The 24,039-nt window shown below is 40.4% G+C and overlaps 1 protein-coding gene across 2 annotated transcripts; it reads left to right on the top strand.

Moving 5' to 3' along the window:
• The first annotated feature begins 308 nt into the window (after nt 1-308).
• cln3 (CLN3 lysosomal/endosomal transmembrane protein, battenin) lies at nt 309-23,688 on the top strand. Of its 2 annotated transcripts, none has more exons than XM_083978089.1 (15): nt 309-617; nt 722-758; nt 2,011-2,107; nt 2,243-2,326; nt 2,607-2,686; nt 6,427-6,512; nt 9,556-9,628; nt 10,491-10,634; nt 12,552-12,691; nt 15,993-16,048; nt 16,268-16,336; nt 16,450-16,505; nt 16,610-16,703; nt 19,330-19,470; nt 21,676-23,688. In XM_083978089.1, exons 1-15 carry the CDS (start codon nt 551-553, stop codon nt 21,790-21,792), a joined length of 1,341 nt encoding a protein of 446 aa, XP_083834215.1. In that variant the 5' UTR covers nt 309-550; the 3' UTR covers nt 21,793-23,688. The 2 variants fall into 2 exon arrangements, with proteins under 2 accessions (XP_083834215.1, XP_083834216.1); XM_083978090.1 differs by having other exon boundaries at nt 15,996-16,048.
• Nucleotides 23,689-24,039: the final 351 nt, after the last annotated feature.

Here is a 24,039-nt window from a genome sequence, read left to right on the forward strand (position 1 = left end):
TTTTTTTATTTTTTATTTTATTTTATTGTTTTACTCCTATTTGTGTATTGAATGAAATGATCATGAAGAAGGTGCATTTAAAAACTTGTAGGCTACATCTTTAGTGTAAACTGCGACACTGACAGATTGCTGGGTCAGGGATCCTGCCTGTAAAGGGGTGAGGCAGAGTTTTATGAACGTCTCTGGCTTTATTTGCCTCTAACTTTTATTCATTCAAAACATTCTAATAAGCATCCGACAAATTAACGCGAGAGTTCCCGGTTTTTAACCTGAGCAGCCAGCTTCCCCGGACGGGAACTCCAGTCCGGCTTTGTTTCCGTGTGGCTGTATTTGTGTGGGACACCGTGTCAAGTGTCGTAGGTTTACGGAAAAGCAAAGAAAAACAAGGCGAAGTTATTGAAACTGCAGTGTGTCTCTATGTTGAAAAGTTTCCCGCCGCCGGTGCTAGCAGCTGCTGCTCTACCATGTCTGTTAGCTTTAGCAGCCTTTAGCCCGGTGCAGCCGTTTTACTGACTGGAGCAGCTCGGTCCGGTTCGGTTCGGTTGTGAACATGGAGCCGACAGCCAGCGTCAACGCAGACCCCGCTCACCGCCCCGACACCGACACCGACACTGACGGTGGGTCTGTGCTCCGTCTGAGCTCCTACTGGACCAATGCGTGTCCCATTACCAATGTTATTAATTATTGTGTTGTTGAGACGTTGTTCATCTTCTCTCTGTAGGTCGTTGCACAAAGTGGCGCAACTGGGCTGGATTTTGGTGAGTCCTCCTCAGTGTTTTAAACTGTCAAAAAAAAAGGTCAAAAGTTTAACTTTATCAGAACCTCCGAGGACGAAAAAGAACCACGAGTCTACGACCTTTCAGAGTATACATTCATTGTAATTAAAATGCATTTTAATATGTATAAAACATTAGGAATGCTGCTTGTGAAACTAAAGATCAGACTCATGACGCCCACAGCTTCCTTAGCTACTCTGTGTAGCCCAATCTGACATTGAAATCACAGCTGTAGAATACATTTCATAGCATACTGCGTGTTTCGATCAAAAGGTCGTGTTCAAAGATGCAAAAACAAAAACAAAAACAGTGTGTGTATATCCTATTTATAATCATTAGATATTAGTTCATAAGTAAGTAAGCAATTCATTAGAAACAACATGTCTCCCTCAACTTGTATGTTATGTGGCAGAGTGGGACATCTCCCCCCACAAGTTATCTTTGACCAAACTCACGTGCTCTCATGTCAGAATGTGGAAACAACACAGACCCGAGGAGGAAGCTCTGCTGTATTTTAAATAACTCAACAACTGCTGTTTCTAATATTTGTGTTATTTACTGAGGGGCGCTGATAATAAATTGTTAATTGTTAATCTGTTGAACACAGGTCGCAGTATGTGGGCGGAGAAGGTTACAGCTTCATACTGCAAATAGAATTTTCCTAAGAAAACTGATATGCATCAAGTGAATTTACACCATGAGGCACACTTTTCTCACCATCAGTAAAAAGTTAATAGCAAAGAAATATTTAGCAACATAATATTTAAAACAAAGAAAGAAAAGAAAACGATTTCTGTTCATTGGTCACATAAAGTTAAGTGGTGCTATCAGAGAAATAAACAGTACCTTCTGATGGCATCTAAACTATATACAGTATGGTACATACATACTATAACCATTCAAAAACAACAAATGAGATGCAACATGAACATTGTGAGACACACTTAAAACTGATGGTGTTGTGCATAGTCTGCAGTTGCTTAATCATTACATCTGTAGCTTGTCTGCAGTACATTTATGGTTAAAAGAGTCATCAACCAGATAAAATAAATATACACAGATACTCAAAAACCTTAAGTTTGTAAAGAAAACATTACTTTCTGAAATGTTTATTTGAAATCTGCAGTTCTTTTGCTGTTTGCTACAACTAAAAACTTCTTGTTAGGTGGTTTGACACTTGTTGATCTGTGTGTGTCTGATTGATCTGTCTGTTGTCTGTTTACCAATTCTTCAGGTTCCTGGGATTATGCAACAACTTTGCCTATGTGGTCATGCTGAGTGCTGCCCATGACATCCTCAAAAAACAAGAGTCAGAAAATGCTACAACGCCTGTAAGACGGCAAAATGACATTTTATTGATGCATAAGCAGTGATTGCAATTTCCAGATACACATTCTAATCTATAAAGTCTGTAAATATGTAAAGCAGATTAGTGATTTTCAATTGATAACTTCTTGTCATTCTAGACACCAGCCACGGTGCTGGTGGATATCCAGGGCAGCAACAGCAGCAACAGTAGCCGCTATGACTGCAATCCTGTCTCTACTGCGGTAAATAGAGATTCTATTCACAACACAACTGCAACACAGTGTTGTCTCTTGGTTAAGTTTTGTGAAAAGAGACACGAAGGTAAAGAGAAAGAATGACTAAACAGGTACTGAGAGTCAAATGGCAGGAAATCTAGAAATAAAAGGGAATTCCCTGCAGCTCTCAGCGCTGCGCTAACTGGTTGAACTGGTGTTTTTATTATTTACACAAAAGAACACAAAGCAAGTGGAGCCGACTATACAGACTGACTGCAGCACCTCTCTCTCTCTGTCTCTCTCTCAGGCCGTGCTGTTGGCTGACATCCTGCCAACACTTGTCATCAAGCTCTTTGCTCCTTTTGTAATCCACAAACTGCCTTATGGGTAAGACCACGATTATTAAAGGAATAGTTCACTCAAAATTGAAATTTCACTCATTATCTACTCACCCTCATGTGGACTAAGGGCTGGGAGAAGTTTCAGAGTCCTCCGTGGCTTCTCTGAGTTACAGGGGGTCTCGGCGTAGCAGTGCATGTCCATATAACGGTTGCAAATGGATACCAACTGTCTTGGTAACAAAAAGACACACCAAAAAACATCCAAATACCTCCATGCTGCTCGTATGTAATGTCCGTCTTGTATTGAAGTCCCAAAATGCGAAATTGTTCCGAAAAAAATTTAATAAGTCTATATTTCAAGCTTGTTTGTAACGGAAGCTCCTCTTCCTGGTCCGTCCAAAGATTTGGACGGACTTCAATACAAGACGGACATTACATACGAGCAGCATGGAGGTATTTGGATGTTTTTTGGTGTGTCTTTTTGTTACGAAGACAGTTGGTATCCATTTGCATTGACATGCACTGCTACGCCGAGACCCCCTGTAACTCAGAGAAGCCACGGAGGACTCTGAAACTTCTCCCAGCCCTTAGTCCACATGAGGGTGAGTAGATAATGAGTGCAATTTCAATTTTGGATGAACTATTCTTTTAATGAAAGCCCTGGGCTGTGATTATGGTGTTTTCTCTCAGGATGTGTATTTATTGGGAACAACTTACAGTGCTGTGAAATAGTATCGGCCCCCTTCCTGAATTGAACAACCGTGGTGCCAAAGATTTAGAAACTGTCTTTGTCAAGCTTTCCAGATGTTAACGACTTTTTCATCTGTTCTTCAGTTTCTTTAGATCGTGACATGATGTGTTGCTTTTTGAGATCTTTGAGCCTCCCTCACTTGGTCAGACAGGTTCTATTTACTGAAGTGATTTCTGGATTGAGCAGATCCAGCAGTGATCAGTTCTGGGTTTGGAGTTGAACTCAGCTTTCCAAAAAATATGGTTTATGATTTAACCAGGGGGGGCAATTACTTTTTCACACAGAGCTATGTTTTATATATTATTGTATTAGCATTTGTTTGTTGATCTTTAACATTTAAGGGTGACACATTTGCAAAAAAAAAAAAAAAAATCATGAAGGGAGCAAATACTTTTTCACAGCACAATGTCCCTGCTGTTAAACTCATGAGTCCCCCACATGGGGGACTTGAAGACATAAATAACAATAACAGAGCCCCCAGTGCACTGATTATGAAAGAATATGGTCATATTATATGTCAAATTAAACAGCAGAAGCCTGGCTACAACGTGTAAAAAACCATGTTTATATGACCCAAACACAGCCCAAACACTACTCAAACAAACAACTAGACATCAAACTTCATAAAGCACCTCTGTGTGGACCCAGTCGCCACATTTCTGGCTCTTATACTACTGTACATTATGCAAAACACATCAGCGACCGCTCATGAGGAACGAGCCTGCTACAAACATTGGGGCGTTACGTAGCAACCGCGGCTAACACAGAAGCTAACAGCAGCAGGCAGAGGGAGAAGACAACAACGAACAAAGTCGAGCAAAACCAGACGCTGCGTGGCCAAAACATGGTCGTACATTTGCTCTTACCTTTGCTGTTTTGCCGTGAAAAGGTTGTGTTATGGGTAAATCCACAATATTTCCAGTTGAACTCTGCCTACTGTGCCTAGTGTTTACATCTGAATCAGCCGGACTGCTACTCCGCCGGCTGGTGAAGCCTGGTGCGCGCGCATCCACGTTGCGCAACCCCACGTTGGCCTGCACGTGGATCTGCTGATCTGATTGGTTCATGGCTGTCACATGGCCAGTGCGGCCAATCACATCGACCTGGGTCTATAGCGTCATTCCTCTCTCTCTATTGGTTCGAATGAGCCGCCACTCACTCGAATCGACCACTCCGCTGCAGAGATAGAGGCTGATAACCAAACCCACCCAAATAAGCTGCTCTGAGCAGCAGGGCGCAGAGAGACTGAATCCACTGTGTTAGTCATTTACAATCGGTTCCAGTAGATTTATTTTCAGTTAGTTTATCCAAATTGTGTGAAAATAAAGATTAAACAATAGTTTATAGTAGCAGGTGGTTCCAAGCTGTGCCAAAAATGGACATTTTGGAAAGTTCGCCTGGATATTTTGTAGTAAAATCTCAATAATTTTGTCCTGCTTCAATTAATCAGAATCAACCACTGCAGAGACAATGTTCACATGTTGTACAATGATTTTATAGAGAGTTTGAGCTTCATCAGCATTATTCTAAAGGGCACTCATCAAAAATATGATTTTTTTTTAGGCGAATATTAATTTTATTAATTTTTTTTCTGTGTGTCATCTTCATTTACTCTTCACCAGTAACAGATATACTGAAATTTACACATCTCAGCAATTCCTCATTTTTTTCCCATTACTATGACACCAAAAGTATTCAAATAGACCTTGTGGTTGCAGAGATATACTCATTTTATTATGGATATGCAATTTTCGAGAAAAGGCCTAAAAAATAGGCTCGTTTTTAAAAGGTTAAAGAGACCCCGAGGAGTTTGTATTTGGTTTTAAAAGAGTCTCATATTAATGTGGATGAATCTATGTTACCAACACTTGTTAATGTTCCATTTTCAATAAATATATCGTTTTGTCTTTATATTTTGATTTTATTATTTAGTGGTCGACTCGCCCGGCATTTCCTAGTTTTGGTTTCCCGGACGCTGCCCGGCGGGTCATAGGAATAACGCCACCAGATCGCTAGTTGGCATCGTTAATGGTCAGAACTACGACGGTATCTGATCGTCTTCCAATGTCCGACTTTTGTTCTTGATTATTGAAAACATTCTTGGCAAATGTTTTCACTTTCGTCCGTCTTGCGCCGGTCCAAGAATTTGGTAATTTTTGGCAATGTAGTGTGAAAACACTTTGCTTTCCGAAACTCCTCGTAGTCCCTTTAAACATTGGTTGACCAGAGAGCAGACAGTTCCTTTACTATCCATCCTAGCAGCAAGACTTGATGGATGGCTTTAGTCATTCATTAACAAGTAGTTTCCCCTTGTTCCCACTGTTTTTTTTAGATGTTTGCATCCTTCACTTTCCTGATGGGCTTTTACTCTGAAAAATGCACAGGATGTGTTGAGTTTAATTGACAGAAGCTCTGCTCGTGGCCTTCATTTGTCCATGCTGTCGGCTTTTATTTCATCATTATTTACAGTGACACAGGCTCATTGATTATCAGAAACGTCAGTGTAAATATTCAGACAATCATTTTTAACATGGCGAGAGAAATCTTGTACCATAGTAAGAGGAGACTGGGGTTGGCTGCAACATGGACATAAAGTTTCTTTATATTATTACATAATTATATTTCATCATAAGCAACGGAATTAATAAATGGCACCTTTCATGACTCATGGTAGGTTCTATGTTCCATTTTAAACTAATCCCACTCAGTTACCTCATAAACAACTTATACAGTACTTTTATTGTGTTTTCCTAATATTGAAATGAAAAGCGACACTCTAACAAAGTGAAATCTCATGTATTTTCAATATGTTGCAGCTGTCCCCGTCCATTGCAACATCTGAACTCTTCTACTCAAATAAAAATTGTGAATGTTAACTAAGTCATGAACATCAGAGGTCCAGATAAAGATACACTGAGAAATGCAACTGTCCGTGCTCTCCCCTGAATATCGTTTGATATATTTGCTCTACCTAAACATTGCACTATGTTTTGCAATGTACAAATTTTGTGTCTGATTTCTGTCTTTAATTCTAGCTTTCGAGTGTTGTTCTGTGTCCTCATGGCAGCTACGAGTTTCCTGCTGGTGTCCTTATCGACGGCCGTCTGGATCAGCATTCTGGGTAAAAAGACAGCACTTTTTGTAATGCACACAGCAATCATTAATTTCAATTTTATTCCTAGCCGTTATCACAATTAGTGGTTAAAGCGACTCAGATTAGCTGCAGCTCGAGATGCTCGGCCTCGGTTTCATTTCCTGCCGCGTTATCTGGAGAAGAGCAGCCGCTCCTCAGAAACCTGATACTATTTCAGTCTTATCACCAGCGGCTGCTGGAAGTACGTAGTTATCACCAAGCTTTATCACTTGATCAGCATGAATGTTCAAAAAGAAAGAGTTCGAATAAGTGTATTTACCTCTGCGTTGCTTATTACATGCTTTATGATGAACTCACTAAATGAATCAGATGTATTGGAGAAGTATTTTAAAATAATTCAAACGATTTTAGTAGATGAGTGATTTATATGAAATTTTAAAAGTAAACGGTCAACATCATTTAGTTCCAGTGTACAAATGCAAAAGTATCTGTATATATGACACTATTAAGAACAATTTGGAATAATTCAGCAAGAAAATGATTCTCATTTTAACTGTGACATTGTAATACGTTTTACTCTGTCTTATTCTAGATGCTGAAAACAGAGCTTAAGCTTCTTAGACTAAGAATAATACTGTATGAGCTTAACTCATTGAGTGCCAACCACGTAATTTCTCGTTTTTCGTTCCCATGCGTTGAGTGCCAAAAACGAGATTTTTCGTTTTTTGCTTTTTTTTTTTAATTATGAAAATAGACACTTTAATACACATTATATGTAAATTTGGGGACTCTACGACGAGGAGAATTGAAATAGATGACGATCAAAGTCACATGACAGCTCATGATCTGGAAGTTTTTATCATCATTTTGCAAAACGGGGTTCTGCATGTGGATGCAGTGCAGCTGCTCTGCTCTCACCCGCGAGGCTGCAGCAGCTCGGAGCCGAAACAGGAAGCTCTCAGCCGACAGTCCGCCCGGTCTTCATCTGGAGCAACACCGTGTCCTCCCCAAAGGGCCGGTGTTTCCGAGCCGCTGTGGCCGACAGACCCTCACGTTCCGCGGCTAGAGGCTGTGACACGGTACGGTGCGTCTGTGTTATTGTTGTTTAGTGGCGCCCCCCCGCCCCCGATGGTGGTTTTGTGAATAGAACAACAATTGTTGTATATATTTATCTTCTCCATTTATCTATCTCCATAAATGCGAGTGTCAGAAGAGCGACAGACACAAACAGAGCACCTTTCATAAAAGACGCTCTATCTCCTTTTCTAGAAAAAAAGGAGGGATTTTGGTGAAACCCAGCCATGTTTAGCTTGACTTTTCTCAGGAACGGAGGTACGTAGAAACAAACGGTTTGTGGTCATTTGAAGCATAAAGTTAAACCTTTCAATTGAGCTACAGTATGTGTTGGTGGCAATAATATAGAATACACTACGGCTCTACATAAAAAGTCAAAAATGGTCTAAATTGCCGGTACACTTGACTAAAACTTTGGAAAGGAGCGCGGCACTCAATGAGTTAATACAATCAGCACTATAAAGATTTCTTCAGGCCAAAGTAAACTCAGGTTTTAGAGAGTTTAGCTGCTAAACTATATGCTAAACTTTAGCATATAGTGCAGTTTGGATTTGGTATCTTTTTATTTTTATTTGATATGATATTGTGAGGAAGGGGCGGGACTAAATAAGCTTTGTGCTTCCCTTTGTCCCCACTCGAACACATTCTTTATTTTGTTGTTGTTTGTTTTCTGGATGAGGCTTTTTTCTTTTTCTTTTTCTGACATTGTATAACTTTTATTCTTATGTTCAAAAAAATAAAACCAAGTCCAGGGCAGGACTTTTCCCTGTCACTGAACAATAACTATACACTATATAATATCTTACCATCATAAATCAAAGCAGCCTCTGTGGCAACATGAAGCCACAACAGTTTGACTGATCAGCTGTGGTGGAGCTTAACGGCCCCACATCTGCCTCATCTTCTCAACTGTGTTGCCAGCGAGTGAGTACAGTGAGGTGGCAGCGCTGTGGCCAGATGTGAGCCTGGGTAGACAGCTGTGGAGGGAGCTGTGTATGAGCTGGTCACCCCATCACTCAGAGCCTCTATATGGCCCCGCATAATTATTGGTTGATTAGACAATTTAAATTTTCTGTTTTTCTTTTCCACATTTATATTTAAAGGGACAATGAGGATTTTAGAAAAGCGAAGCGTTTTCACACTACATTTATGAGCCTCAGCGCACCGTGAAATTGTTTGACCGGCACAAGACAGACTCATGTTTTCATTCATAACCCCTTTAGTTTTAGGAGTAGGTTCGTTACCTTTAATTGTCGGTGCAAGCTATTTTTAGAACGGCGGAGCAGAGCCGTGAGCTGCTCAGACCTACACTACGGAGGCTCATGGGATTTCTTGGTTTCCCTCATCAAACTCATCAAATACACAATTCCAACAACTCCAAAACGCTCTGGTGGACAAGTTGTGACCTGCACATTCACCACGCTATGAGATAATAACAGAACGTTACCAGACAGAGTTGTTTTAGAGGTAAATTTGTGCAAAACCGCTGATGCGCGTTCCAGTCGGGGGCAGTTTTTCAGCAAGAAGTCTCTGCATTATGGCAATGGGCCAATTTGCCAAAAATGTTGAACTATCCCTTTTAACAAGGTCTGTTTATAAATGGCAGTGGCACTGACCCCCAGCAACACAGTGTGTTTAATTATGGCACTAGGCCCAGTTTAATATAAAACAAATTTTATACAACATACAGTATATATAGCACGGGGTCCCTGCTCAGTTTGGGGTTCTTGGCCTGAAGAACGTTGAAGACCCCTGCTTCATACAGTGCAGATCTAATGTTTTATGTGTAAATAAATCAAATCTAATGGTATGAAAATTCCTTAGTGCAGGAAATACACAGAACCAGCTCCTGTCATGACTGAGGTGTGATTTCACCAGATCACACATCTGAGTTCTGATGACAAATTCTCAGTTTTTAGCAAACAAAAGATGAAATGCCTCCTCTCCTGTCTGTCCCTGCTTCACTCACTCAGATTGTCTCTGTCTTTGTTTGTAGGAGTGATCTTTGCCAGTTTCAGTGCTGGACTGGGAGAACTGTCCTTCCTCTCCCTCACCGTCTTCTTCAGCAGGTAAACGCTTCAACCTTTTTCATTCTTACTGACAGTTTTGAAAAAAGAAAAGAAAAGTGTAACACAGTCTGTGAAGAGACTGTTGGGTCCAAACCCTGCAAAACAGTTTGTATTCCAAAATGGTAACTGAATGGTAAAACTATTTCTGTTTATTGATTTATTACATAACTTCTGTGTCTGTATGGGAATTAACAGTCTAAAGTGGGATGTTAGCTGGGTGAACCAGACAGAAGGAAACAACATGGACACAGAAATACACAAATACCAAAAAAGCAGTAATATGTAATATGTATATAAAGAGAAATGTCATTTTTTATTACCAAAATTAATTTATTTTGCATGTAATTATTCTTTTCTGTATTTTATCTATTTATTTGTACAATGTTTTGTGCCAGGAAAACATGTCAATAGTTTAAATAGCAGAAATCATAATTATCATTATGACTTTTGAGTTTTTCTGGTTATTATTTCAAACTTTTCCTCCATTTGGTTCTTTCCATCTCAGAAATAATGATGATAATAAACAGAAGTTTATTTATACAGCAGAGTTTTTGTGACCAAGTGCTTCACAGAGAAATCAAACCAGATAAAAACAAAGGTCTGTAATGGGAACATGAGAAGAAAGCTCAACATGCTTAATTTTAGAAATGTGCCAGTAAATGATACTTCACAGTAACTGATTCTGACATTTCAAGTCCTTGAAAGATAATTTGATTATCTCTCTCTCTTGTGAATATGAATCACAATTAGAAACCTGTCAGCAGTGATATCAAAAAAGCTGCACGTGTGCTCCTCACATGTTTGAAATGACTGGTTGATTTGTACAGGATGAAGTTTATGAACACTGCTTTTGTTTCTGCAGGGATGTGCTGGGAGGTTGGGGCTCGGGCACTGGTGGCGCTGGTGTTGCTGGAGCCTTCCTGTACTCAGGCCTCACCCAGGCGGGCCTGTCACCACAGATCACACTGCTCATCATGCTGGTGGTCCCATGCTTCATGTTGATCAGGTGAGAGAGAGAATGTAACCAACTGTGTGTTATGATTGTCTAATATCCGAATTTGTTTGATGATGAATATGCAAAAAAGTAAGAACTGCACTGAGGGTCACTGCACTGTATGACGGCGCCACACCTTTCAGATTTTTATTCGTAAATAATCTTAGACACCATTTTTCATTTTCCTTCCACTTCACAATTATGCACTACTTTGTGTTGGTCTGTCACATAAAATCTCAATAAAATACATTTAAGCTTGTGGTTGTAACGTGACAAAATGTAGAACAATTCAAGGGCTATGAATACTAAATAAGGCCCTGTATGTTGGGTTTTCAAGGAAGGAGTATGGGAGTCAAGTGTTAAAGGGATAGTTCATCATTTTGGCAAATTGACCGAGTAGGTTTGTTACCTATTCTTAGAACGGCCGAGCAGAGCCGCGAGCTGCTCAGAGCTACGCTACAGAGGCTAATGGGATTTCTTGGTTTCCCTCATCAAATACACAATCCAACAACTCCAAAACGCTCTGGTGGACAAGTTGTGACCTGCACATTCACCACGCTATGAGATAATACCAGAACGTTATGATGAGACAGAATTGTTTTCGGGGCAAATGCAGAGACTGCTTGCTGAAAAACTGCCCGCAATGGGAACGCACGTCAGCGGTTTTGCATGAATTTACCTAGATAACAACTCTGTCTGGAAACGTTGTGTTATTATCTCATAGCGTGGTGAATGTGCAGGTCACAACTTGTCCACCAGAGCGTTTTGGAGTTGTTGGATTGTGTATTTGATAAGTTTGATGAGGGAAACCAAGAAATCCCATTTGCCTAGCGTAGCTCTGAGCAGCTCGCGGCTCTGCTCCGCCGTTCTAAAAATAGCTTGCACTGACAATTAAAGGTAACAAAACTTCTACTAAAACTATAGGGATTATGGCAATGAGCCAATTTGCCTAAATATTGAGCTGTCCCTTTAACAACACATGCAACTTCTTTATTATCTTAGCAGCTCTGCAGGGACACATCACCCAGCCTGGTTCCTAGTAGCTTATTATTAGACATAAACGTGCAGCCCCCTATAACAGTAACACAACATGTCATAGCCACATTGCTGACATACAGATTTTCGCAATTACCGTATTATAATGTTTATCTTCTACACCATCTTAGTTGAGAGTGTTGAAAAACATGAAAAACAAGGTGCAGGTGGGGCTGATGTGAAGTGTAGAGTCGATGTGTAAACGTGTAGTTGGTCATCAGTCAGAAACCACAGTATCTGATCTGACGATGGTGCTAGATGAAGAGTCAGTGCATCACTTGTTGAAACACAAACATCTGTAGCAGATTTCACAGCAACTGGTTGAACAGATATTTCAATCTGGACCAGCCAGCTGACTCATCATCATTACACCATCATTACAGACAATGGTGAATTCTTTCTGGTTCCTTTTTTTCTTTACTGACTCCGACTCAGTTAGTCTTTTTAAAAATATATATATCTTAGTATTTCTCAATGCACCCAATCCATGAAATTATCTTAAACCTTATGGAATATGAACTATGGAATTCTAAAATGTTTTATATTCTGTATCTTGTAAGACTTAGCTTTTCTCTCCATTGATCATATAGGATAGGGTACACCTCTCTCAGGTGTGTTGCATTTGATCTGGTCTTTTTAGATGTGGAAACTGTTTTTTTTTTGTATTGTCTATGTGCTGTTTACTGTCTATTTGTGTATCACTCTTGTATAGTAGTTTGTGGTCTGCATTTCTTGTCTGTTTGTTATATGTTACATGTTAGGACTGCAGATGGAAATTAGCTATAAGCTAAATCTGGTGCAACCATCTTCTCATTTTCTGTAAATGATTAATGTCATTGCACAATGTCCCCTAAATAAACTAATGATAATAATAATGTCGTCCTCCTCCACCAGCTATTTCATCCTGCTGGTTCCTCCACCTTCATTACCTCAGTGGAGAAGCAGGGGGACAGAGTACGCAGCCGTGGGCTCAGAGGACAGACAGCAGCTGATGGATGATTCAGACGGAGAGGAGCAGGAGAAGTCCACCCCAGGTACATGTCACACACTCGCATCATAAGAGTTTATATACATGTATGTTCAAATAGAAAACATCAGTCTGGCCAAATCCAGTGGAAGCAGGATCATTTAACAAAAAGCAATGACTTGTTTTGTTGGTTGGTGTGAAGAGTAATCTAACACCATGTTTTTTTTTTAACAACAGCATCTGCGCAGCTCATTTATTTAGAAGATGGTTATCTAATGGGTCGATAATGAGAGCATGTGTCATTAGAGGTCAGATAACAAACGTGGCTGCAGCTGTTTTATCTTGGTTTGGAGGATGTTATCATTCAGACATATGTTATCTGTCAGGATCGCCCAGATGAAACTAATGTAGTTTAATACAACAGTCCTGCAATTAATCTTCATTATGGTTTTTTTTGCATTGCATTGCATTGCTATAGAGAGGAAATGGAGGATAGAGTGCCTGGGGCTGCTGAACTGCATTAGGTGTATCTATTATTTTATCTTTTTTTTTAATTTTAATATAATAATAATAATACATTTTATCTATAACGCGCTTTTACAAGTGCTCAAAGACGCTTACAGAACACAATAAAATAAATAATGTTGAATAACGCACAAATTTCAACTCTTATCATTGCTTTTTCACATATTTTGAACACAACAAATAGCAGATAATAATACAAAGACAATATTTAGTATTAGTATATTACGTTTACACGTAGAACAACAACCATACCTAATTACAGTTAAATTAGGTATCTTAAAAATTGGTAAATGGGATTCATTTAAAAGATAAAAAATATATACACATATAGTATATTATTTATACACACAAACACATATAAACATAAAACAAATATTTAATATAAAACAAACAGAAAAAAATACACAAACAACTTTCTTTCGTTAAGAGCACCTCTAAATCTCCATCAGACTATGTGTTGTGGTTAAAATGGTCAATAAATTGCGGCCAGATTCTACAGAACTTTCCTTCCAATTTTTTCAACAAGAATCTTATTTTCTCCAGCTCCATTCAGTCATAAGATTTGAATAAGTTGAGGCTGTTTTTTGCTTCCAGTTGAGTAAATCTTGGTGCAAGAACGCTGACAGACAAAACCATAATATCAGGGCTCCAGACTGGCCCTAATTGGGGGCATTTTGTCCACAAAATTTCAGACAGTGCAAGTAAATCTTTCATCTAGTTGCACATGTACAACCAGGATTTTCTTTGTTTTAACACTTTAGAAATGTGAAAGGGACGACTCTGTCATTACAGGCAGCAGGCCAATGTGTGTGACTCATGAATGAAAAGGAAATGTGAATATTTGCTCTGCAAGTTGATTTGCGGTGTTCACCCCAGAATCTTCTGTTCTTCTGAATATACTACCAATTAATATATTTGTATAAGTGTATAATCGCTAAATAAAATCAGTTTGCTTTTCATAGCCTTATAATGCTTCTTTTATATATACATATAGCAAGGGTCTTGCATTCACACCGGACCTTTTATTTTTGTTACTGGCGACAAGTTTACATATTAAAGCAGAGGTAAGCGATCCGGTCGTTTTGGCCAACCTTTTGTCAGCCGATGGAGTTAGCAGTCCCCGCCCTCGTCATGGATCTATTGGTCCTCGTCCCTACGTCACCACATTCAGGCGCATCCCTTGGCTGCACACACAGCCCTTCATGCCGTTCTCTCTGCTCATTGGATAAAAATTGTAGGATACAAGGAAGTATACAGTACAAGAAGTTTTCTCCTGGGCTTACAGCAGAGCAGAGTGACTGACAGACCCGTGTTTCAGACCAAACACTCTATGTAAGTGATTGCTGTCGGAAGATAGAACTATTTAAGACTTAAAGAGGAACTAAACCCCTAAACCACTTTTTTCTGCTGAAAACAAATATATTTGGGTATAAGGTAGTGTTGTAGGTTGATTCTGGTCCAACTTTTGACATTTTAGTCAAAATATTTCAATTTGGTGTATTTTGTAGTAAAAATGTAGAGTGACTGCCCTCTATGGGTTGAAACACGGCTATTACAATCGAATTTTTCTATTGGCTGAGATGGAGGCAGATGACGTTTTGGAGGCAGCTTTCGTCACCGGCCACCAGCTCCCCGACCAATCAGCACCGGCTGCTGCCTGCCGCTAACGGTTGCTAGGCACTCTAGCTGCTCTGCTGCGGCTAATGGCTGCTAACAGCTGCCTGAATGGGAATCGTTAGTGCGGCCGCCGCTAACGAGCTAACGAGCCGGCGGATCAGCTGTAGATGCACTGTGTCAGGGCTCCTAGTAGTGTCCGCGCTACTAGTGCTGTTAGAGTCGTTCGTTAGTAGCTCGTTAGCGCTAGCAGAAGTGTCGATGTGTGTTTATTACTTTTTTTTCTCTTTTGTGTGATTTCGCGGGTGTGAATGGGGCGCAGGGGAGGGGGGGGGAGGGGGGATCGGAGAGTGCTCCTGAGTCCCGCCCATAATCAAGGCATTTTTTGAATTTCAAGCTTAGAGCACGTCATCCAAAACTGAGGGGTTTAGTTCCCCTTTAAATTAACACAAACATTCACCTTACTTCTGCTGAGAGAGAGTGTCGCCATCTTGCGCCGCCATATTTGTACAGAATGGAAAATCCAGCCATCCAGAGAGCACATATCAAGAGTTTCACATTCATAAATAAACAATATAATTATTTAATAGATAAATAATAGAATTGCAATTCTATGTCACTGTTCCTCTCATTTTACACACTGGACCACTGTGCTCCTAGTAAAAAAAAGTTAGTCTGGTGCCCTGAATTATTATATTATTATATCTATATTTCTTTCCCTATATGCACACAACCTGCACAGCACACCCAGGGAATATCTTCAGGGTGAAGCACTCGTTCTTGCTATCTGCCAATTATGATAACAACTCCCCAGCTGACCTTTAAGGGGAACGGGAGCTGGCGCCGTCATTGGTGTGTTGCACGTTTGACTTAACTCTCCCATGATTAAGTAAGACGATGTCAAACCCTCTTGAGTTAAACCTCTGGTCCTGTGACCAGGTTATCAGCTGTTAAACAAACAAAATCAGATGCCAAAGAGTGGACATGCTAATATTGTTAAAACACAGCCCAGCATGTTCATTTTTGATATAATTCATTGCCCACCTGTCCAGGGAGAAGAGTTATCTTCTCTTGTGACAGAAACAACCAGCTGCCTCCTGTACATGACAAGTTGACTGTGGAGAAAAGCCAAATCGTTTAATTTGCTATTTCAGAGCAATGAAGTGTCATTTTAAAAATGCTGCTGTTGAATAACGGCTCAGGCCATGTTCTCCTCCCCCTGAATGCAGCAGACAACAGGAGCACTGGACCTCTGACCTTCACAGAGAAACTGCATGTCATCAGAGTAAGTCACCTCCTCCGCTTTTATCTCCAAGTAGCTATCACACCTACAAGGAATTTGACTTGGTGTCTAGTGCAAAGAACAGGAAGGAGGGACAATTAAATAAGTACAAAAATTACGATTAAAAATAAAGAAAGACAAAAGTAAAGAAGAAATTATAGTAAATAAAAAAAGTCAGAGTATCTGTGTGTTTCTGTGGTTACATGATGCTTCCTCTCTCAGGGTTTACTGAAGTTCGTGTTTCCCCTGGGGCTGGTTTACTTTGCAGAGTACTTCATCAACCAGGGCTTGGTAAGTTGCTGATCTTACGGCATATTGTTAAAACCTCCTCAGAAATATTTCAAACCATCCAACATGATCATTTTGAACCTGATCTAATGCAGATGTCCCCCCCCCCCCCCCAGATGGAGCTCCTGTATTTCCCCAACTTTTTCCTGTCCCATGCAGAGCAGTATCGCTGGTCAGTTAACTTCACTGGAAAGTTATTTTAAAGGAGTTACTATATTTAAATGGTCTAAGGAGGCAGACTCGTGTCCCACTCAGATGTTATTGGCGTGTGTTCAGGTACCAGACGCTGTACCAGGTTGGTGTGTTGGTGTCTCGATCCTCTCTGTGCTGTGTGAAGATCAGGAAGCTGTGGACTCTCTCTCTGCTACAGGTGAGAAATAAACATCATTTCATCAAATCATGTATTTTTCTGGATTACATTTTTTTTTTTTAGAATTTGCATATCTATAATATTCCATTTCTTCTTCAACTTCCACATGCAGCATCTAAATTACAGTTTAAAGGTCCAGTGTGTCAAGTGCCTGAAACTTGCATTATCCAAGTGTGCAGATACTTCTCCCTTTTTTTACACTTTCTGTGGTTTTCTGGCACCTTGGCATACGCTGGTCGCGATTGCGGTGATTTCCTTCAAAGTTCCATTGTTGTAATGGAGGGAAACAGTGACATCTAGTATTTAGATTCTAGACTTCTTCAACGCTCACTCGCTCCCTCTAACTCACCCCTCCCGTCAGCAAAGCCTCCGAGGACAAAAAAAAAAGTATTTTAGGAGCATGGAGCGATGAGGTGAAGATCTAAACCATTTTACGATATGTCGTTGACTTATTTATGGACGCAAAACTCTTGAAACATGCTCTCTGACTGGATGGATTTTCCATTCGGGCTGCCGTACAAACATAAGATGGCGACACTCTATAAAGCAAGACCCTTGTTTTATGTATATATAAAATGATAATTATAAGGCTATGAAAAACAAACCAATTTTATTTTATAGAGATTGTACACTTATACAAATACAGTATATTCATGGGTAGTATACCGGTATTCAGATTTTGCCAATAAACCTTGACAAATATTACACACTGGACCTTTAACTTGAAATGACTTTTCTGAGGTTGGTCTAGGTTAGATGTTGCAAGGTGCATTACCTACAGTATATATGAATGTATTTGTGTGGTTGTTATTGGAATTAAAGAATAATCTCACTGAAGTACAGATGCTTACTGAAATGAAAATGGACAAGTCACAAGACAAATTCTGACATTCTGATGATCAGCCCCAGTTTCTACATTAACAAAAGACAGTGGCCAGTACACCCCATAAAATGTAAATTTCCACTTGCCAAATAGTGACTGTAGCCCCTTCCTTGTAAGATAAAGGGGTATATCCCTCAAAATGACTGGGTTCCACTCAGGAGGATTATATTTGACAGGTTTTAGCTCACTCCGTCTCTTTTACCTGTTGAAATACCTTTAAACATTAACCCTCTAGATGTTACTCCAGCTGTTTCTGTTGAATTTGTTCTCACTATGTGAGTTAATAATTATTGCAGGTCACTTATAGTATTCAGTGGCTGTTAACACCTTCCTGTGAACATCTGTCTGGAGTGATCCAATGGACAGCTGTGAACACACCGTAGATCTGACCTCTCACATTCAGACGTGGTGTGGCCTCATTCTTGCAGCTCTGTGAACACAATATTTATTTATAGTTGTGTATGAAAGACCACCCACTCTACTGTCACAGTGTAGTTAGTCCTGGGCTGGCACAGGTCAGAACAAACTCAAAATATTTTACCGTCTCAAATGGATAAAACCTTATTTTGATATAGATGCTCACTGATTCACTAACATTATCACAGGTTTTAAAGGGACAACGAGGAGTTTTGGAAAAGGGAAGCGTTTTCACACTACATTTATGAGCCTCCGTGCACCGTGAAATTCTTTGACCGGCGCAAGACAGACTCATGTTTTCATTCATCAAGAATTAAAGTCAGAGGTTGGAAGACGATCACATACCGTCGTAGTTCCCACCATAAATGGCGATTTGGCGGCGTTATTCTCATGACTCGCCACGAAACCGAAAGTAAGGAAACGCTGGTCGGCTCGACCAGCATTTCCACCACCACTAATAATAACAAAATAACCATAGAGACAAAACGATATATTTATAGAAAATGGGCCCATTAACAAGTGTGGGTAACGTAGATTCATCCACATTAATATGAGACTTTTTTATTGTCGCGGAATTTTTCGTTCTGTCGATGGAGAAACTCCTCGTTGTCCCTTTAATACTGTGACTGCTCAGTGTTTTTTTAAGCCATGAAGCTGTGGAAAATAACTGAAACTACAAATTATTTTTCAAATCACTTGATTTGGTGATTGAGAATGAACTCTTAAAACAGAACAACAATAAAACCAGTCACCTGTTTCAATTTCTCAGGCAAGTTCCATCTGTCACTTGAGATGTAGATGGAGAGATGCATTTTATTTATTTTTATTTATTTATTTATTTTTGTATATTTTTTGGGGCATTTATGCCTTTATGGATAGTACAGTTGAGACAGACAGGAAACAGGGAGGCAGAGAGAGGAGGAGTGACATGCAGTAAATGGCGCCCGACGCGGGACTCGAACCAGGGCCGACTGCAGCGAGGACTGTGCCTCTCTACATGGGGCGCCCGCTCTAACCACTACGCCACGCGACGCCCAGAGAGACGCATTTTAATACCAGGGGTGAACTGATGTTTTTAGAGCTAACCAGTGAAGATGCAGCTCTGAACAGGGCCTAAGTAGCAAAGATCAAAGCTTTAAAGAGGAAATACGCAGGATTTTTACCTTAATTGAACAGCTTATTTTGTGAAGGAGTCCCATCGCTGGTGACCTTTAACCTGTGACCACTGACTCATCTGTTTTTCAGCTTAGTCCTTCTTGTATGAAAGTGAAAGTGCTGTTGGCCAGGCTCTGTTTTTTCACCTGCCCTCTTCTCTGACCTCCACAGGTGGTGAATCTAGTGCTGCTCCTGTTGGCGGTGCGTTTCCAGTTCCTGCCCAGTGCCTGGCTGGTGTTTGTTATTGTCCTCTACGAGGGTCTGCTGGGTGGAGCGGCGTACGTCAACACCTTCTACTTCATCAGCAAGGAGGTCAGGCTCACACTTTGTCAGACGGCCCGTTGTTCAGGGTCTGCTCGGATGAAATATCATTCACAAAACGATTGATCGCCAGAATGTGAGCTGTAACACATCAGCATGGCAGGACGACGTATTGGCTCAAAGCTGCTTTTGATGCTTTTCTGATCACATTGTTGTTCAGCTACCAGCAGTGAAGCTCACACCACACAAGGATCACGCCCTTACCTGGCTGCTCTTGTGCTCTTATGTTTTATTTAATTGACGGTTTAACAGCAATCAAAAGGTTTTCTGTTCTTTTTTTCTGTTATAAAGGAAAACTCAGAGTGGTTATTTGAACTACATCCGGTAACACTTTATAATAAGTACACACTATTAAGCATTAGTTAAGCATGAAATACTAAATTCATCATTTACAACACATGAATACTCCAAACCAACCAACTTTTATTGTAATTACAGGGGCAATATTTAAAAATGCGCCAAATGAGGTTTTAATTACAGTATCCTACAGATTATTATGTGGGGAGGCTGTGCAGCTGTAGCGTCGTCCCCTAACCCCAAATTTCCCCTCATGTATCATTAATGTGGGTTTGACTAGCAGTCTTAAAGGGATAGTTCAACATTTTGGCAAATTGGCCCATTGCCATAATAGTTTTAGTAGGTTTGTTACCTTTAATTGTCGATGCAAGCTATTTTTAGAACGGCGGAGCAGAGAAGTGAGCTGCTCAGAGCTACGTTACAGATACCCCTTTCCCACTGGCCAAAAAACCCGTTTAAACCCGCTAACAATCGGCTTTTAGTGGCAGTGGGAAAGGCGCACGGAGCCGCGTCGACCCGCGTCGACGCGGGTCAAACGACTCGGCAAGCGACGCGGGTTAAAATCGCCTTTAATCGGCTCGGCTCGGCTCGGCTTGCAGTGGGAACGCCAGACCCGCGTCAACCCGCTAATTTACGTGATGACACTGAACGTTACGTGATGCTACGTCATCGCGCCGGTCGCGTCTCATATCACGTACCAAAACAAAGCTCTGCTCCGCTCTGCTCTCATCCGAGACTGGGATCAAAACATCAGAGAACACTGACCAAAAACGATAGAAAAAAAGAAAAGAAAAGAAGCGACAGTCTGTTTAACTGATGTGTTGTGCCGCGGACGTCCGTCATCCGGCCGCAGCAGACTCTCTGTCCTCCGCGGTCCTGGTGCTCCAGGTCAGCCAGCCAGAGAGTCTGCCTCGGCGGACGGACACTCGGCGGCGGGCGGCTGTGGCATGACTGTGTGTGTCTCTTGCACCGCGGATGAGAGCGGGGCGACTGGTTTATGCTCTGTCTGATCCCTCAGCGGGGGGGTCAGACTCGGCTCATTTTGGTCAATGGGAAAGGGGCCAAATGCCGATTGCTAGCGGGTCGACCCGCGTTTAAAAAACCCGCGTCGACCCGCTAATTTTAGTGGGAAAACGGCTAGAGGCTCATGGGATTTCTTGGTTTCCCTCATCAAACTCATCAAATACACAATCCAACAACTCCACAACGCTCTGGTGGACAAGTTGTGACCTGCACATTCACCACGCTATGAGATAATAACAGAACGTTACCAGACAGAGTTGTTTTAGAGGGAAATTCATGCAAAGCTGCTCATGTGCATTTCTGTCGGGGGCAGTTTTTCATCAAGCAGTCTCTGCATTTGCCTCACAACAACTCTGTCTGGTAACGTTCCGTTATTATCTCATAGCGTGGTGAATGTGCAGGTCACAACTTGTCCACCAGAGCGTTTTGGAGTTGGAGTCACCTCACTTCCCTTTACTGATCAACTCAGTGTGGCCACAGCTGGTTTCCTTTTTATCGCTTGCAGATGAGAGATATTAAATAGTCCGCTCAGCTGTGGCTTGTGAAAAACTCATGATGTTAACTGTAAAAAAACAAACAAATATTGAAGTATAAAAATTTGATTGAATATCTATTTATCTGGTAAGTGACCATGGTATAAACGGGATCATGCCGTTCGAGGTGTCCAATAATTCCTGATAATTGGACACCTCGTCAGGCATTATGATCCCTTCGTTCATTTATCGTGTTGTCTGTTGTTTGTGTGACTTAAATGAAGTGAAACAGGAAGTGTGTGTGTATGTTAATGTGGCTGCTGCCAGGCTGAGCACCTGCTGAGTCTACAGCAGGTGTCTGGGTATCTGTACCTGACCTCTCTCTCTTTCTTCTCTCCCACAGACTGAAGACAGACACAGGGAGTTTGCCATGGCCGCTGCCAGTGTGGGAGACAGTCTGGGCATAGCTCTGGCCGGACTCGTGGCTTTCTTCGTCCACGGATATTTCTGTTCCCTGTGACCCCTCCCACACACTGACCAGCAGGATGATTAAGAGAGATGTGGGTGCGTTCCATTTAAGGGATGTTTTTTTTTCTTTCTTTCTTATCGGAAATGAAAAAGCAGAGTCTACTCCTACGTAACGTTGACTCCACTGACTGTATTCAGTGTGGGTTCCCAGTCAGTGCGAGGGAACCAGAGAGATGTGCTTGTCCTTTTTACCAACTCCAAATGATCAACTACAGTAATGCTGCTTTTTTAAAGGCATGTTGAATCATCTTTTGAGTAGGTGCCAATGGCTCGCCATACAATATGAAAGGCACGATAACATTTGCTCATTTCCAGCCTCATACTTTCATTTGGTACGACTAGAAAGGGTTTACACACACTGAAGGTTTGCTGGTTCGCACAAACTACACTGACAGCGAGTCGCCTGCTGAGAAATACTAATTACACAAGGTAAGGAAAGAGTGCAGGTGATGACGGCTGTCGCTGCTTTACAAGAAAGTCTTCCAGTGGTTTCATGTTAAAAGGTACACTGAAGAAGTACATGGATGAATAATAGAAACAGAACATATGACACAAAGATGACATATTTTATAAATCTATATTATGACCTAATAGTATTTCCTGCACAAATGTGTTTTTGAATAACGGGACATGAAGCATCTCATCTTCAAAAATGACTCCTGCTGCATCTTTGAAGAGCTTCCTGTAGCTGACAGCAACATGTAGATCTGAACTGACCGAACACAAGACGACAGCTCACAAGCTGCTTTCTGGCAGTTTTCAGATGAATTTGCCACAAAACGGCATAAATGAAACACTGTGGGGCGACAGAGATGCCACAGGCATTAAACAAATTCTCCAGACATGAGGCAACATGTGTGTTCGATACAAGACTCAACAAAAATCTTATCATCATCAATTTTTAAATTCCTATCAGTGAGAATGACACATAAGCATTCCAACTGAAATCATGACTCATACTGCAACGTGATACGATTATCTTAATGAATCATTCAGCCCAACCTTTTTTAAGTATTCGATTTGAGTTGGTGTGTTAACCCATGTTACTCTTTCAGAGCTTCATTATACTGGATGACCCAGTGGAACTTGGAAATCAAAACTGTTACAGTGAAATGGTTGGTGGTGGTTTCATGAAAACATAGCAAAACTGGTGGTAATTTGTCATTTTAAATGTTTTATTTTATTTTATCTTTTGCACCACTTGTGAGGGTATTTAACCAAATGTGGGCATGTTTTATGATTGTTTAACTGACTTATGTTTTGCCTTTGTTTTGCCTTTTAGTCACTGCTGCGATTAAAAACGATGGTTACGTATTTAAACACAGTTCTATGGCAGTCAGTTGAAATGAAATAGAACAGGTCATGACTTTAATGCCCAATAAAGTCTTAAACTGTTTCTACCAAAGTTTTTACCATGTGGCTTAATATTTAAATATTTCAAAGACTGTAACCATCTTGAAAACTGGACAATCAAAGGTTGCAAATGCAATTTATTTTAAACTTACTGCATATGATGTCATTAAAAAGGTTCTATGACAAAAGACACACAAGGAATACTTACAGTAAATCTGTCATGTTACTTTGCCTTTTGTTTGCACTTTTTACTGAACTTATTTTTTGCTCCAAATATGTTTCCTGCTTTGTCAAAGGAATGTAAATCAGCTTGTTTTAATTTGTGATTTTACACATAGTACTAATTATCATGATAATTATTAAGCTAAACCCAGCACAGCTATATTTCATGTTCTGATACTTTTCCATGTACATGCCCTGTTTTTTTTTGAATGTGCACATTCCTACTGACATGTTTAACTATACAACGTTTTATATGATACTGCTGCTCTTCAATTATCTTAACTTTGTAACAGCTTGTATATGTGAAAACAGGTGTTTGCAAATATTTTGAAGTTCACTGTTGATTGAACTACAATAAAACTGTAATTGCATTTTTGGTTTAAATTAAAACGGGTTATTGTATTATAAATAAAAACGAATGGTTTTAAGTACATTTTATAATTAGGTCTTTATTTCAAAGATATCCAGTGGTGGAGTACTGAATGTGATTGTTGCTCCTGTTTATTTGAAATTACGTGTATAAGTAGTGACATTTTTCAATTTTAATTACCTTAATCATCGGCAAATTACTTTATTTGTTTTACCAACAGCTCAAAACCCTAAAATATTCGGTTTATAAGATAAAATAGAGAAAATCATCACATGCAAGAGAACCTGGAAAACC

Source organism: Trachurus trachurus (genome assembly GCF_905171665.1).
Source record: "Trachurus trachurus genome assembly, chromosome: 8".
Classification (NCBI taxonomy): Eukaryota; Metazoa; Chordata; class Actinopteri; order Carangiformes; family Carangidae; genus Trachurus; species Trachurus trachurus.